The sequence below is a fragment of the Paramisgurnus dabryanus genome, chromosome 13 (assembly GCF_030506205.2).
Source record: "Paramisgurnus dabryanus chromosome 13, PD_genome_1.1, whole genome shotgun sequence".
NCBI classification, from domain to species: Eukaryota; Metazoa; Chordata; class Actinopteri; order Cypriniformes; family Cobitidae; genus Paramisgurnus; species Paramisgurnus dabryanus.
Genome location: NC_133349.1, coordinates 22,413,206 through 22,428,977, shown reverse-complemented (window position 1 = coordinate 22,428,977; position 15,772 = coordinate 22,413,206). Strand labels below are relative to the sequence as shown.

At 36.8% G+C, this 15,772-nt stretch overlaps 1 protein-coding gene across 3 annotated transcripts in view; it reads left to right on the top strand.

Annotated features, from left to right (window-relative positions):
• Positions 1-15,772, top strand: part of nbeal2 (neurobeachin-like 2) — a 68,034-nt gene that overhangs the window by 14,071 nt on the left and 38,191 nt on the right. For 2 of the 3 annotated variants that reach the window (XM_065261284.2, XM_065261285.2), the window contains 9 exons: positions 736-824; positions 1,949-2,110; positions 2,256-2,337; positions 4,107-4,219; positions 9,790-9,872; positions 10,351-10,436; positions 10,535-10,847; positions 13,392-13,498; positions 13,918-14,004. In XM_065261284.2, coding sequence (XP_065117356.1) covers positions 736-824; positions 1,949-2,110; positions 2,256-2,337; positions 4,107-4,219; positions 9,790-9,872; positions 10,351-10,436; positions 10,535-10,847; positions 13,392-13,498; positions 13,918-14,004 — 1,122 coding nt within the window. The remainder of the gene's footprint in view (positions 1-735; positions 825-1,948; positions 2,111-2,255; positions 2,338-4,106; positions 4,220-9,789; positions 9,873-10,350; positions 10,437-10,534; positions 10,848-13,391; positions 13,499-13,917; positions 14,005-15,772) is intronic. The other variant, XM_065261286.2, reaches the window with a different exon arrangement.

The window sequence follows — 15,772 nt, the reverse complement described above, 5'->3', positions numbered from 1 at the left end:
AGTACCAAGTCATGACCAGCTTGCCTCCTCCAGCCCATACTCGAGTACAGGAAAGATAAAATACACCATCTCATATTTTACAGCTTAGAAAAGAAGGACCTATCAACAATGTGATCTGATGACTGATAAAGTGATTTTTTTTAAGATTAGGTTGCATTGGTGGAAAAAATAATTTTTTTATCAAAGACACCAACCAACCGTCCTGTAGCAAACTTTTTTCCTTAACATGCTATTGCGTAACAATCGTTTATAACTGTAAGACTTGCATTGCATATTAAAATGCTAATCCTGAGCAATCCCAAATTGTACTTTTTATCATTCCCAGAACCATGGATGTCACTTTACTGATCGCATTCACAATATCCACAGTTACATTGCACAACTTGCATACTGTGTTGTTTCCTGTTGTGTCGACAGCGCTGTGCGCAAGATCTGATTTTAAAGATAGCACCCTGTCATGTCTTAATGAAACCTTACGATTTTAGGGTTCAGGACTAGCTTGTGACTAAAAATGGTTCTTCTATGGTTGGTACAAAATATTTAGTTTTTTATTCATTTATTATTTTGACAAAAATATGGTTCAGTACAGGTTGACACACAATATGTTTAATATCACAGAGGGATGAGCAATTTTTGATACCACAGTAGTGTATATGACCTGCACATCCGACGGTAAAGCTATCTGGACTAAAGATGTTTTATGGTTTCTCATCTCTCTCTCTCTCTGTCTTACAGAAAGATGTCGGATACCTGCAGCAGTGGTTGGAGGCGTTCGTGGCATCTTTTGAGAAGGTCATTGATGTGCAATCCACGGAGCCAAGACGGTGAGTCAAGTACATGCAGACCTATAAAAAGCCATGGGGAGTTTGATCTGTAAGTGGTTCAGTGACTGGATTTAGTCAGTTGCTTTTGACATCTTTTTAATGCTTTTAAATTATAAGAGAGACTTACCCACTTAAAGGTGCAGTGTGTAAATTTTAGTGGTATCTAGTGGTGAGGTTGCAAATTGCAACCAACAAATCAGTTTACAGCTCACCCTTCACTTTTGAAATGCATAGAGAAGCTACGGTAGCCGCCACAGGACAAACATATCACCGTTGAAGATAACTTAGTAAAAAAGTTTGTCCGTTAAGAGCTTCTGTAAAAAACATGGCGGCACAAAATGGCGACTTCCATGTAAAGGGTATGTAGATAAAAAGGTCTCATTCTAAGGTAATAAAAACATAACGGTTTTTTATGAAAGGTCTTTATACACCACTGATAATATAGTTTTGTATATTATTTTGCATTTCTGTCAAGAGATCCTTCTAAAAATTACACACTGCACCTTTAAGATGCACCACTAGTTATCAAGAGCCGTGGTATGATGTTCCATATATATTAAGTTTCCATTCTTTCTGTGTTTTTGAAGCTTTGATTGTGTTAACAGTGCGCAATATAACATTCATATTCATATTTTACGTGTAAAAAAGTGGTATTTTTCTCACAATGTACTTATATGTATAGCTCTGTTTTCACTGTTTTAAAAACGGGCTGATGTCTTCCTTGTTCTATGAAGTCCCTCCTTCAGAAATACACAATGAGTTCTGATTGTGTAGTTTGCTTATTGTGTTGTGATTCGATAGCAGCTTAGCTTGCCGTTAGCTTAGCTGGCGACTGACGTATTCCTGTGGGCGGAGTTCAGTCAAAAAACTGTTCTAGTGACGTCATTAAAGCAGGAAGTAGAGGGCTGTAGTCCAAACCGGACGTTCGCTGTAGGCTTTGAAAGGCGAATTCTGTTAAAGAAAATATATTGCCTGGCAGTGAACTTTGAGCTTTATCATTTTACAGGTATTATTTATGCTATTTTAGCAACATTACACACTAACTAAAGTGGGATCAGAAAGAACGTGACCTTTAAGCACTGGTGTTTGTATAGGAGATACTGTAATTTGCTCTCTGCCTGCAGGCTGGAGGAATGGAGCGCTGATGTGCCTCTTCTCCCTAAGGAGGCCCTGGTGTTCCTCAGCACCCAGCTATGGCACAGCGCTCTCCACCTGTCAGGACAGAACCAAAACAGCACTGCTCCACATCCTCTGCTCCTCATCAAGTTTTTCATCATCATATGCAGGTCAGCTTTCACTTTTTATAGATGAACATCTTATGTTATAATGCCCTGTATCTTAATCTTCTGTTGTTAAGCACAGCAGGGAAGTGCATTTTACTGTGTGAAGTTAAGGATATTACAAGTTCTGATGGGAAATCTCTACTTGCAGGAATATGGAGAATATTGACCCGGAAAAGACCCCTGGGTTTGTGTTCGAGACAATCAAGGTCCTAAACTTCTGTTTGACACAGGTAATAACAGGGTTCCCATGGCTCCTTGAAATCCTTGAAAGTTTGTGAATCTGGGGGAAAGATTCAAGGCCCTGGGAAGTTTTTAAAAATATACATATATAGATACCGGTCATTGAAAGTGCTTGAATCTATTTTATGCAAGAAAAAATCCATATTATTCCCTTTGTAGTGTAGGATAATATCATAAATATTCTAGCCATTTTAGCCTTTATATCTTCTGTATGCAAATGTTGATTCATACTAAAATGCGTTTTTGCATAGTTGTGTTTGACAAATGAAAACGTCTCAGGTTACGTATGTAACTGTTGTTCCCTGAGAAGGGAACGAGACGCTGCGTCTCCCTTGCCATACTTCCTGCGTCCCTGTAACGCCGTCTTTGGCAATATTTCAGATAGCGATATACTTCCTGGCTCCCGCGTCACCCTGTCTTTGTCGTTAAGCCTCACCATTGGTTGACTTTGATATACACAATGATATACACTTACCTCGCATTGACGTAATGCAAGTTCCCTCGAAAGTGACCTGTCTTAAAAGGTAAAATGATGTAACCTTGCTCTTACTTGAAATGCGTCCCCACATTAAGTCCTTAAATTTGAGGGTATTGGACCTGGAAAGTCCTTGAAAGACCCTTGAATTTGAAAATAACTAAAGTGTTGGAACCCTGTAATAAGTTGAATTTTTTTGGGGCTGTGACTTAGTGGTTAGCACTTTTGCTTATGCAGGTAATGCAAGTTTGAGTCTGGCTTGCAGCATTTGCCAACCACTATTCTATCAGTACAAAAGAGTGGCAAAAGAAGAAGTTAAGGTCTCTGGCAATATACGGTCATCATTTTTTAAGTGTAAATCTGCATGATTTAGGTAGCTTTTAACAAAACAACAGATTAGGAAAACTTTGGTTAATTTTCAGAGTGATGGAAAATCCACTTTTACAAGGTGTATGGACATAAATGTGTATTTGCAGTGTATAAACCTTACAATGACAATTAATTCCCATAAGCCAAAGCAGTCTTATTAGACATGCTGTTTTGATCGTCTTGTTAATGTGACATCACACTTACAAAGCCCCACCCACGGCCGCTGACCAACTGGTTCATTTTACCCAAAAGCTTTTCTAGATGTGTTTCTTAGCACATTGTAGCGTCTATGCGAGTAAATATACTATTGTGTCAGACTGTATTCACAGGAATCAGATCTATTTTTAACCAAAAGTGCTCACTGTCTGTTGGTAAGGAAGTGAGGAGCTGTAGCTCATTTGCATTTAAAGGTACACACATGAGCATTTTTTTGCTCCTGCCCAAATAGGGGCATTTTGGACATGCTATAATAAATAATACATATTCTAGGCACACATGAGACTTATATTACATTGCATTATGTGCCCTTAATTTGAAGTACTTGCTAAGCATCAAGTCTACAAAGGGACAAGGACGAACCCATGCCATTTCTAGGGACCAGAATATTGTAGATAGATTGAAGTAATGAATTGAATGAAGGTTAATGCAACCTGTGGCCACGCTGTCTGATGCAGAATTGATGTTTAACATTTGTCGAGCATCACTCTGCATCAATTGTGTTTACCTTACATGGTTTTAAAGGGTTGTTTTTGGTTGTAAACTTACAGAACAGGTTAAATCAGAAAGCTATGGGTGGAAGTCTTTGCTGTATTCAAAGGAATGTTTGTCTTTCTCCACATGATAACAAGCAAAACAATAGAAAGGTTTGTGTGTTCACAAGACTCAGTCAACCGTTTATGTTTGTGTGTGTTACAGCTGAAGAAGGAGCCAGAGGATCAGACCACTTTAAAGTCAGTGGTACAGCATGGCCTGCTGCTTTGTGAAAATCTCTTTGACCCTTATCAGACATGGAGGAGACGGCAGGCGGGGTAAGAACGTGTGTGTGTTTATCGGGCAGGGTGTTTAACTACAAAAGGAATGCGTAGGAGCCATTGAGTACAGCAAGCTCTGTTTTAGCTACACTTTAACAGTTAATAACACACCCAGACCTCACCTCCAAGCTGTACATTTTTATATATTTAACTGAATAAAATGCACTGTAAACTACTCACAGCACTTCTGTGCATCCACTAATATAGCGTTCACGAACCGCTACATCTTGTAACAGTTCCGGCTCTGAAAGGAATAGTCCATTTTCTTAAAAGAAAAATCCAGATAATTAACTCACCACCATGTCATCCAAAATGTTGATGTCTTTCTTTGTTCAGTCGAGAAGAAATTATGTATTTTGAGGAAAACATTGCAGGATTTTTCTCATTTTAATGGACTTTAATGGACACCACCACTTAATACTTAACTCAACGCTTGAAACAGTTTTTTTCAACGGAGTTTCAAAGAACTATAAACGATCCCAAACGAGGCATAAGGGTCTTATCTAGCGAAACGATTGTCATTTTTGACAAGAAAAATAAAAAATAAGCTCTTTTAAGCCACAACTTTTCGTCTAGATCCGGTCGTGATACGTCAGCATGAACCCACGCAATACGTCATGACGTCAAGAGGTCACAGAGGACGAACGCGAAACTCCGCCCCAGTGTTTACGGGTGTGTTGAAAGAGGACCGTTCCTACGTTGTTGTATGTCAACTGATACTAATTAATGTCTTTGTGTCAGTTTATTGTTTACAATGGTCCGCAAATATGTGTTTTATATATGTAACACGTGACCTCTCTACGTCACTACGCATTTACGTTAGGTAACGCTGGACCGGACCTACACGAAAAGTTGTGGTTTAAAAGAGCATATTTTTCTTGTCAAAAATGACAATCGTTTCGCTAGACTCGTTTGGGATCGTTTATAGTCCTTTGAAACTCTGTTGAAAAAAACGCTTTAGTGTTGAGTTAAGTATTAAATGTTGGGCTCTATTAAAGTCCATTAAAATGAGAAAAATCCTGCAATGTTTTCCTCAAAAAACATAATTTCTTCATTACTGAACAAATAATTCCATACATTTATATAGCGCTTTTCTCAGTACTCAAAGCGCTTTACATGTGAACGGGGGAATCTCCTCAACCACCACTAATGAAACAAAGAAAGACATCAACATTTTGGATGACATGGTGGTGAGTAAATTATCTGGATTTTTCTTTTAAGAAAATGGACTATTCCTTGAAGTCTGATTGGACATTGAAAGCTGTTGTAAAATATGGATGATAATTTATAGATGAAGTTGAATAAGTGTTCTGCAATTGACAACTAGGCGAGGGGGCGAGATTAACCAAACCGTGCCAGGCATGGTATGGAATGATCAGACTAGTCAAATAAACCAGGTTTTGGGGGTCAAATGGACTCGGGCGCGGTTTGGTGTTGATAGTATGACTGCACTCTATGATTCTCATGAAATCTAGGTTTCAAGCATGATGTCAAACATGATTTTTGAAAGTACTTGCTTCAACACATTTCCTTTTTATTCATTAAAAAAAGGTATGATATGTTTAAATGCATTCATTATAAACCTTTTACACTTTTAACCCTTTAATTACCTCTCAACCAAATGGTTAAGCACATTTTTAGTCAATATATTTTATTGAGAGGAGTACCCAAGCGGATTGAGCTATAGCTATTTATATTCTTTATGGTAAAAGTAGAAAAGCTAAGCTAATGTTTTCAGATCATCAATTTCTGTAGTCAGAATGTACTATTTGCTGAGAAATATACATTTCTGATAATTCACAGCTATGAATATACATAAACTATACATAATAAGACATTAATGGACTACATTTAAATTCATTGTATTTAAATGTGGAAAACTACCTGTATTGTTAAAGAGAATCCAGTAACCTAACTCAAAATTCAAGGTATAGTTTACCCAAAAATGAAAATTCTGTCATCATTAACTCACTCTCATGTTGTTACATACCTGTATGAGTTACTTTATTCTGTTGAACACAAACGATGATAATTTAATAAATAATGTTAACCACACAGTTGGTGGTGCCCATTGACTTTTATAGTAGGAAAAACAAATACTATGGAAGTCAGTGGGTATCGTCAACTGTGAGCTTACCATCATTTATCAAAATATCTTCTTTTGTGTTTAACAGCATAAGGAAACTTGTACAGGTTTAGAACAACATAAAGTAATAAGTAAATATAAGTAAATGATGACAGAATAAAATTTTTTGGGTAAACTGTCCCTTTAATGTAAATATATGTGGGTGCGTGTGTAAACAGTCCTTTATAAATGTTTCGGAGGATTATTACAAATGTCATTAACACTACTTTTTCCCGCTATGTAGAAAATCCAATATATTTTTCAGAATATTTTAATTTTACTTTTTACTTGTTCAAAAACATATAATGCCCTCATACAAAGCGGGATGGGTTACAGTAATGACATTTTCTGTAGAAAGCATCGTTAACGCTTCCCATTCACTTTGTTTTTTTTTATTTTGACTTTTTGGCTTTTATTTAGACAGTACAGTGGAGTGTAGACAGGAAAGTGTTGGGTGGAGATAGGGGAGCGGGATCGGCAAAGGACCTCAGAGACGGGAATCGAACTCGGGTCGCCGTGAGCACATTGTTGCTATATGTCGGCGCACTAACCACTGCGTCAGTGCCGTTGCTCGTGGCAGAAGTTGAACATTTCTCAACTTTTCAAGCGGCAGCGCGTGCGTCAGCCAATCAGATCGCCTTATGCAAATAACTTAGGCAGAGCCAGCCAATTACGTTTATGGAAGAACGGAGCATGTGTAGGGGCCACTGTGATTGGCTGTTGGCCACGCTTCAGACAAGCCTTCCATTAAGTGTTAACGCTTACGCCCCGTGTGAATGCGCCGTAAGTTAACTCCTGTTAGCAATACTTCAGAGGTATTCAGGCCAATCACAACGTACAGATTAGCTGGCCAATCAGGAACACAGAGCTTTTCAAATCCGTGCGTTTCAGGAAGAGAGTGAAATCTGGAGTTACAAAAATGTATGGTGGGTGGAAATTAATGTGTTTTTTAAACATAAACCACGCAAACACCAGAGGTGTAAAGAGTAGCTGAAAGCCATACTTGAGTAAAAGTACAAATTCCTTACTGTAAAAATTACTCCACTACAAGTTACAAGTCACCAATTTAAATACGACTTGAGTAAAAGTATTAAAGTAACCCAATTTAAAAGTACTCAAGTATTTTTACTCGTACTGAATGTTGGCTCAAGATGCACTAGTCCTCAACACAAAGAGACATTGTAGGTCTGGGCAGTGAAAACTAAGAAAGTTTATTTATGAGGTTTTATTTCCTAATATAGAAAAGAAATCAAACATCTCAAAATTTTGACCTGGCAGAACAAACACAGATTAAACATAGTCACAGTCTTTTGACTAAAATTTAATTAAGTTTTAGTCATATTTTTGTCATCTGAATTGATTTAGTTTTAGTCTAATTTTATTCATCTAAATACCATGAGATTTTAGTCTAGAAATCTACATTAAATTTAATTTAAACCCATTTAATTTTAGTCTAGTGTCATTGTGTACTTGAATGTGCCATGCTGAAAAATATATAGCCTAACTTTGTGATATAAATATATGGTAACACTTTACAATAAGGTTCATTAGTTAACATTAGTTAGCTACATTAGTTAACATGAACTAATAATGAACTGCACTTATACAGCATTTATTCATCTTTGTTAATGTTAATTTCAACAATTACTAATACTTTATTAAAATCTTGTTAACATTAGTTAATGCACTCTGAACTAACATGAACAAACAATTAAAGCTTACATTTTTATTAACTAACATTAACAAAGATGAAGAAATAATGTAACAAATGTATTGCTCATGGTTTGTTCAAGTTGGTTAATACATTAACTACTGTTAACTAATGAACCTTATTGTAAAGTGTTACCAAATATTCTTATATGGGCCTATCCTAAAAAATATATAATTTTAATATTTAAAAAATTCCAGTAAACTAAAATTACACTAACAGAAATATGACAATGCATATTAAAAACGTGAAGTTGTTCATTTGAAAGATTAATTGTAAACACATGTAGTACGTAACACCACTATCTCACAAGTGCACTACATTTCTTCCGTCATGCATCCCTCTTTACAGTAAATACATTACAACATACTTGATTAAATGTGAGGACAGTGAAATTAACTTATTATCAATCTTATAATGTACTTAAGTTACTCGGGCAATCAGTACAGGACCTCGCTGGTTTATATAGTAAGTTATATCAAGTTATGTACCAGCTCAGGTTAGCTGATAAGGTAGCATCAGAGTATATAAACATTTGTGCTTGCCTTTGAGTTGCGGGATGACCCTCCTGCAATCGCGCATCACTTTTGTTTTGATTGTAGCATCACAAGTTTAACAAAGGGTCCCTTGACTGAAGCAAATGTGATATGCATCCATATGTTTGATCTTCATCTCTTCTCTCAGACCAGACGCGAACTTTTCTCTACAGTTTATGACATACGCAGCATGCAGATGTCCCGCTACGGTGGCTCAACGAAAGCCATTCAGCGTTTGACATCAAAGTACCGCGAGACCAGAATTCTCCATATGCATTTGATTCGCTCTTGCAGTACTTTGATTTCTACGATTGCTCTGCGCAGCGCCAAATGAAGTTGTGTGTGTGTGCGTGTAACCTCGCGACCACAGATTCTATCCATCATCACCCTCTGACACTTTCGTCTCGTTTTTATTTGACGAATAAACAATGTAGCGAGTAACGTTAAGTGTCATTTCAAATGTAGTGGAGTAAAGAGTACAAATACCCAATCAAAAATGTAATTGAGTAGAGAGTAAAAGTTGCTTATATTTTTTATACTCAGTACAAGTAAAAAGTAGCCCAAAAAATACTTAAGTACAGTAACGAAGTACATTTACTCGAGTACTTTACACCTCTGGCAAACACATTATATTACACAAATACACAAAATAACATTGTTTTTTAGCAATGAAATAGGTGCTCTTTAATATAAGTTAATATCAGTACAGTTTTCACGTTAGTTCATGGTGCATTAATTCATGTTAAACCCTTGATTTTATAAATGGATTAGTAAATGCTGAAATGACCATGAACTAAGATTAAAAAAATGCTTTAGAAATATTGTTCATTGTTACTTCAAGTTAGCTAATGCATTAACTAATTGTTAACAAATACAACCTTATTGTAAAATTTTACCAATTTTTTCTTTGTGCAAGGTTAAGAACACAGTTCTGTTATAATCTTTTTTTATTATTATTAAAATCTTTACTGCAGATGAAAGAGAAACAAATGCATTAAATATAAAAAAAACTGTAAAGTTTGATCCCCATTCATTTTTATTGTATGGATGAAGACCTGCTTCAGTGTAGAATATCTTAGCATCTTTAACTGTAGTAAAATCACTAATACACTGCCGCTCGTAGCTGATTGCTTAAGTAAATTCTGAGGTGTATTGAAATGTATGAAGAACTGATGTTATGTTGGTTTGTGTTGTTTAGAGAAGAGGTCAGTATGCTGGAGAGAAGCAAGTATAAATTCTCACCTCTTATTCTACCAGAGGAACTTCCTGTGCTCTTCCACGGTATGTTACCCAGTCCTACCTTCAATGCATCGCTTCCCATTTAACTCTCTCTAACAGTCAGAAATGAGTACATCATCACATGCTGGGCGATATCACACTTCCTGCCGCCCATGAGACAAGTGTTTGTAATAAAAGGGCGATCTGATCCTTGTACCCTGAAGGTGGTGTGTGGATTGACACATAAGATACCGTATGCTTGTTTTTCTGATTTAATGCACAGGACGGTTTAGACTGGGAATGCACCAGGAGTGGGTTGGTATTAACACCAATACTGTTTTTTAATCATCTTTTATTGGTATGACAGCAGTTTAAGCGATGTGGATTTATTTAAAGCATGCAGTCTTTTTATATTGATGGCGGTTCCCATTTTGGTTTATCAGAGAAATAATTTTGTCCCTTAAATGGCTGAGACGTTTACAATGATGAATGCACAAAAGATGCACAGAATTCATATTCTTGTAACTGTTTACACCCACAGACAGCCTGCAGGAGAGTCATCTCATCCCAGAGCCACTGGCGCTGAAGCTGGTACATCTACAAGGGGCCGTGATCAGTGGATGCAAGGTATTCATTTGATCTGAATACATGTGGTCAGAATTTCCATGTGAATGTACAAAATGGATTTGCATTACTTTATTTAAACGTGTGTGTGTGTGTTTCAGAGAAATGGCCTTCTCTCCATCACTCCTCAGGCTGTGGAGGACCTCATATCTGTGCTGCGTTCCTGGTGCCTGCATCCTCCGCCACCCTCGGAAGAGCCCAGAGACCCTGGGCTGCTCAAAATGACTCTAAGGTGCCTGACTGCCATGATCCACCTGCTGCACTCCAGCAGCCCATCAGAGAGGCAGGTTGAGATCCGGACCGTGCTGGAAAGCTACTTTCAGCTGCTCAACTGGAACCGACCACCAGTAAGCGAGCAGGAAGACATTCTGGCCTGGGAGGATAACCTCATCATCCTGCTTGAACATATGCTGAGTAAGAATACATTACTGTGGAAAATGAATGTATACAATGTTACCTACAGATCCTTGAATTCTTGCCTGCCTCTCGCACTTTTTCGACAAGGTGTTTGTTCCAGAGATAAGTTTAGCAACTAGACGGACTGATAACAAACACAGAACAAAAGTTAACTTTGGGCCACACACGTGTGTCCGATGAAACTGTCTAGAGATTAGTACACTATTGGGCCATACCTTAGTTCTGCTTTTTCTTACAATGTTAGTTAATATTCAGTTTATATGCAGTGACTTGCTGAACATTAACCAATCATCATCTTGTATTTATATATTTAGGTGTAAGAACAGTCTAGTGAAGTGGAACTTTTAGTACAGAACCCCCATAATATTCAAACTTAATTTTGAACCCATAAAAGATAGATTGTTGATTCTTTGATCTTTTTATTCACATTTCACACACCTCCTGCTTTAAATTTTGTATATGTAATGTGATAGTGTATTTGCACTTATTTGCTTGCTTAACCTGTTTAGACCGCGAGTGTCAGCACCGACCCGTTTTACCAAGCTCTATTTATTTGACCGTAAAACTTCAACCATTTGCTCTATCAAGAAAAATTTGACTTCCTCCTGAAAGTAGACCAATTGCACTTTTTGCAATATATGGTTTATTACGGTAATTTCTTGCTTTCCATCCGCTAATCGCTGCTGTTTCCTGGAGAGCTGTAGTGGTGGATTTGAACAGTAGAGCCCATTAGGTTAAAGTGCAGCAGATTAGAGTAAAGGTGATGAAATTGGCTGGAGCACTGAGGTAAAAAAGCCTCCAAAATTAAAACTGTGTACATCAATAACACTAAAATGACTTGTATGTATGTACTACAGTATAATTTTAAAGTCTAAGTGTTAGATTCTTTCGTTCACTAGTTTTTTTATTATTATTTCTAAATAAAAACAGTAAAATGTAATGTTGTCTATTTGAAGTCTAATTAGAAACCTACAACACACAGTAATGATCAATGATTTTAATTTGTTGAATGCCAGTTTTCTTCTGAAAACAATTATACCTTGCCCTGGATTATAGCACATTTGGCCCTATTTTGTCGGTCTAAGCTCATGGTCTAAAACGCACGGCGCAAGTGCGTTTACGGCATGTCCGAATCCACTTTTGTTAGTGTAACGACGGGAAAAATGGTCTATGCGCCTGACACACAGTCTAAAAAGGTTGTTCCTATTCTACTTATAAGTAATGAGTGTGTTTTGGGCGTAACATGCAATAAACCAATGAGAGTCCCCATATCCTTTAAAAGCCAGTTGTGCTTGCGCCATGCCGAGTGACGAGTTTGTAACAGGAAAAACTGTAAGCAGAGAAAGAAGACCACCAGTTTTAAATTGATGTTAAATAAATATGCATTTTATTTATTATTTATTGAAATTATTATTTTTGTAATTAAAGCTTTTGTTCTCTTCATTTATTTCATTAATGGAGAAATTAGTAAAATAAGCAGCGTTTTAACTGCTGATAAAGTATGATGCATGATCACTGTAATCTCAAAAAGTTTTTTTCTAAGAATAATTTACAAATATGCAAAAAATAAGGTTTGCATAAGTAAAAATACTTTATTTGAAACAAACAGGAGATAAATATTTTACAAACGTGTGTCAGCACTGGGACAGCGTCCTGAGTGTTTTGAAAAGCATTACTTAAAAAAGGTTCTCATCTCACCATATCCAAAGGTACATAGTCATCATATACAATAAATCCAGCATTTAAAAAAAATTAATGAATGCAATATCATACTTTTTTAAAAGCAAAATATTTTTGTTTTTTGACTCAATAATATTTTACATTTTAATCCTTTAATTTTTTATTTAAAAAAAAATAATTGTGTGCTGTCCATGTGTATAATAAGCAAACGCACGTTGTCGACACATTTATAGGCACATAATAATGTGCCCTTTAAATAACAAAAACAGTCTATTTTAGTTGCCTCAAAATAGCAACACGCTAACTGCACTGGGCAGAAACTGGCCAACTAGGTTCAGCTAGCCTTTCTCAACCCAACATAATAATTATAACATTAAATAGTTTAAAATAGTTTAAAATTGGACATACTGCAGACATGTCAACTTCCCATAGTGTGAAACCAAATATATGTCAAGTACCCATAATGTGACACCATGACATGACAAAATATTCTTATTAATTACCTTCCACCCCATTGCAGAAGTTAAGAGTAACTGTGTCTGGTAAATTGAGAAGTTGCAAAAGATCACAAAACTGTTGGTTGGCTCCTTTAGTAAGAGGTAGTTCCCAATAAATGAAAATTCTGTTATTGCTTACTCCTTTTCTTAGACACGAGGTTGGGTAAATGTAATCCTGTGTGAAATCCAGTCTAAAAAATTATTTCTATTATTGATCTCAGTCTTCGACATTGATAAAGATATATTTTCACAGAATGTTCTTTACATTATGCATAATGATTTTCTATAGAAAATAGTGACAGATGTATGAATTATTTCTTTTAAAGTCAAGACATCTGAAGTCTCTTGTGTTCTTGTCCTGCAGATGCTATTCCTGAAATCTTGCAGTGTTCAGATCGTCCAGTGCTACAAGCAATTTTTCTCAACAACAACTGCTTTGAGCACATCCTCCGCCTCATCCAAAACAGCAAGGTCAGAACAACACCTCCCAAACTCTCTGAGGTATCTGATATCACAATTCCTCTCCTGAAGGTCCAAGTAAACTGTCAGGGATATGGCGAGCTATTCAGATTGCAAGCAGACAGCCAGAGGCAACATGAATAATCTCACCCACAGATTTTTAGTGGCTCCATTTAAGTTTTGTGTCATACATGTATGCATGTTTGTGAATGTGTGAGATCACAGCTGGTTTTGGTAAGCTGGGCGGTTTGGAGTGTGTGACGTTAGCGTTAAGTTGCATAATGAGGATTCTCTCTATTTAATGATTTTACAATGTCTTTTATGCTTTATCTAGCAGGACGTTTTATTTCTGGTTGCTGATATTATTTCTGACTCACTCATGTTCCTCTGTTCATTTGTAATGGTGTGTGTGTGTGTGTGTATTTGTTTAGCTCTATCAGAGCAGCAGGTTTAGGGTGGAGTGTGAGGGTCAGCGTGACCTCACCACACGTTTGCTCACAGAGGCAGAAGTCGAGCAGGTACTTTCCCTTTAGGGCTGTTCTACGTGCTGTTCTTTAGCAGGAAACTCACCCTTCAATCGACTCGCAGCTGCTGACGGGGCAAAATCTGCACTGCATCGTGCCACAAACTGACATAGATTATTGGTGAAAACAGTGGCATGCAACTAAACAAATTTGCAACTTTCCCTCACAAGAAAGGATACTGCATTTGCTACTACAGTATCATATTTTTGTTATGGATGTTATTGTGGTAATACCACGGTGTTTGTAAACCACAGAAATGCTAAAATAATGTTTACTTAGTTTGTAACACCTTAGAATAAAAAATAAATATCCTAGTCCCAGACTAAAATGCATGTTTGAGCTGCCTTCATTTAAAAACACCATGCATTGACATATTAATGCCATTGTTTTGTCTCAAAATGCACACCATTAATTTTTGTAAGTTTTGACTTAAATGTCCTAATATAACTAAGGCCTAGATTAATTTAAACCCTGTCTGGGAAACCACCCCTATGCAATAGTATACTTATAGTCTATTGTAATACTATTTGTACAGCAGTACCCTCACAGTACTGTTTTATAAAGGTCACCTAAGCACTAGAAGTCTATGCACAGAAGTCACAGAATTTACAAATCCATCGATTTCATAAAGACGGTGGTTAGTGTAGAAAATACCCCAAAACCCCTGTCATGACAGATCCTTAATACTAGTGATAGACATTGACCAAAAACATCAAAGCACTTACCAAGAGTTAGCAACCGGAGTTGGAGGGTGAGGATCCTGTTGGTGGTGGTTAAGGTGTTGGGTGTGTGTCTGTGTAGAGGCGTGTTTGACTGTTTGTGTGAAGGTCCTGGGATGTACCCGTGATGTTCTCACTTTGCATGTTGTCTTGCATTAGGTTTCTGCACTTTTAGCATGTCTAGTATGTGGTGATACGGGTGTAACATTTGGCATGTGCCAGTGGTGGTGGTCTTCTGTGGCCTGTTTGTGTTGTAGTAGTGTGAAATATTCAATGGGTAAAAATTGCTTTATCTGGTAGTGCATGTTTTGGATCATTTGAATTTTATAATTATGGTTATTTATGTTTACTTCCTGTTTAAATAAATCTCACTCACTTCAAAGAGTCATGATGATCAGAGTTTATGAACATCGCAAATCTTGTGTGCTGCTCTCCAATTAAGCCTCCAATTAAAGGAACAGTTCACCCAAAAATATATATATTTTTAAGTTTTCTACATAATGTAAAGAAAATACAACCTTAAAGGAATATTCCATTTTCTTAAAAGAAAAATCCAGATAATTTACTCACCACCACGTCATCCAAAATGTTGATGTCTTTCTTTGTTCAGTCCAGAAGAAATTATGTTTTTTGAGGAAAACATTGCAGGATTTTTCTCATTTTAATGGACTTTAATAGAGCCCAACATTTAATACTTAACTCAACACTTAACAGTTTTTTTCAACGGAGTTTCAAAGGACTCTAAACGATCCCAAACGAGGCATAAGGGTCTTATCTAGCAATACGATTGTCATTTTTGACAAGAAAAATAAAAAATATGTACTTTTAAACCACAACTTTTCGTGTAGGTCCGGTCCAGCGCGACCTAACGTGAATGCGTAGTGACGTAGGGAGGTCACGTGTTACATATATAAAACGCACATTTGCGGACCATTTTAAACAATAAACTGCCATAAAGACATTAATTAGTATCATTCCACATACAACAACGTAGGAACGGTCCTCTTTCAAGGCGCTTGTAAACACTGGGGCGGAGTTTCGCG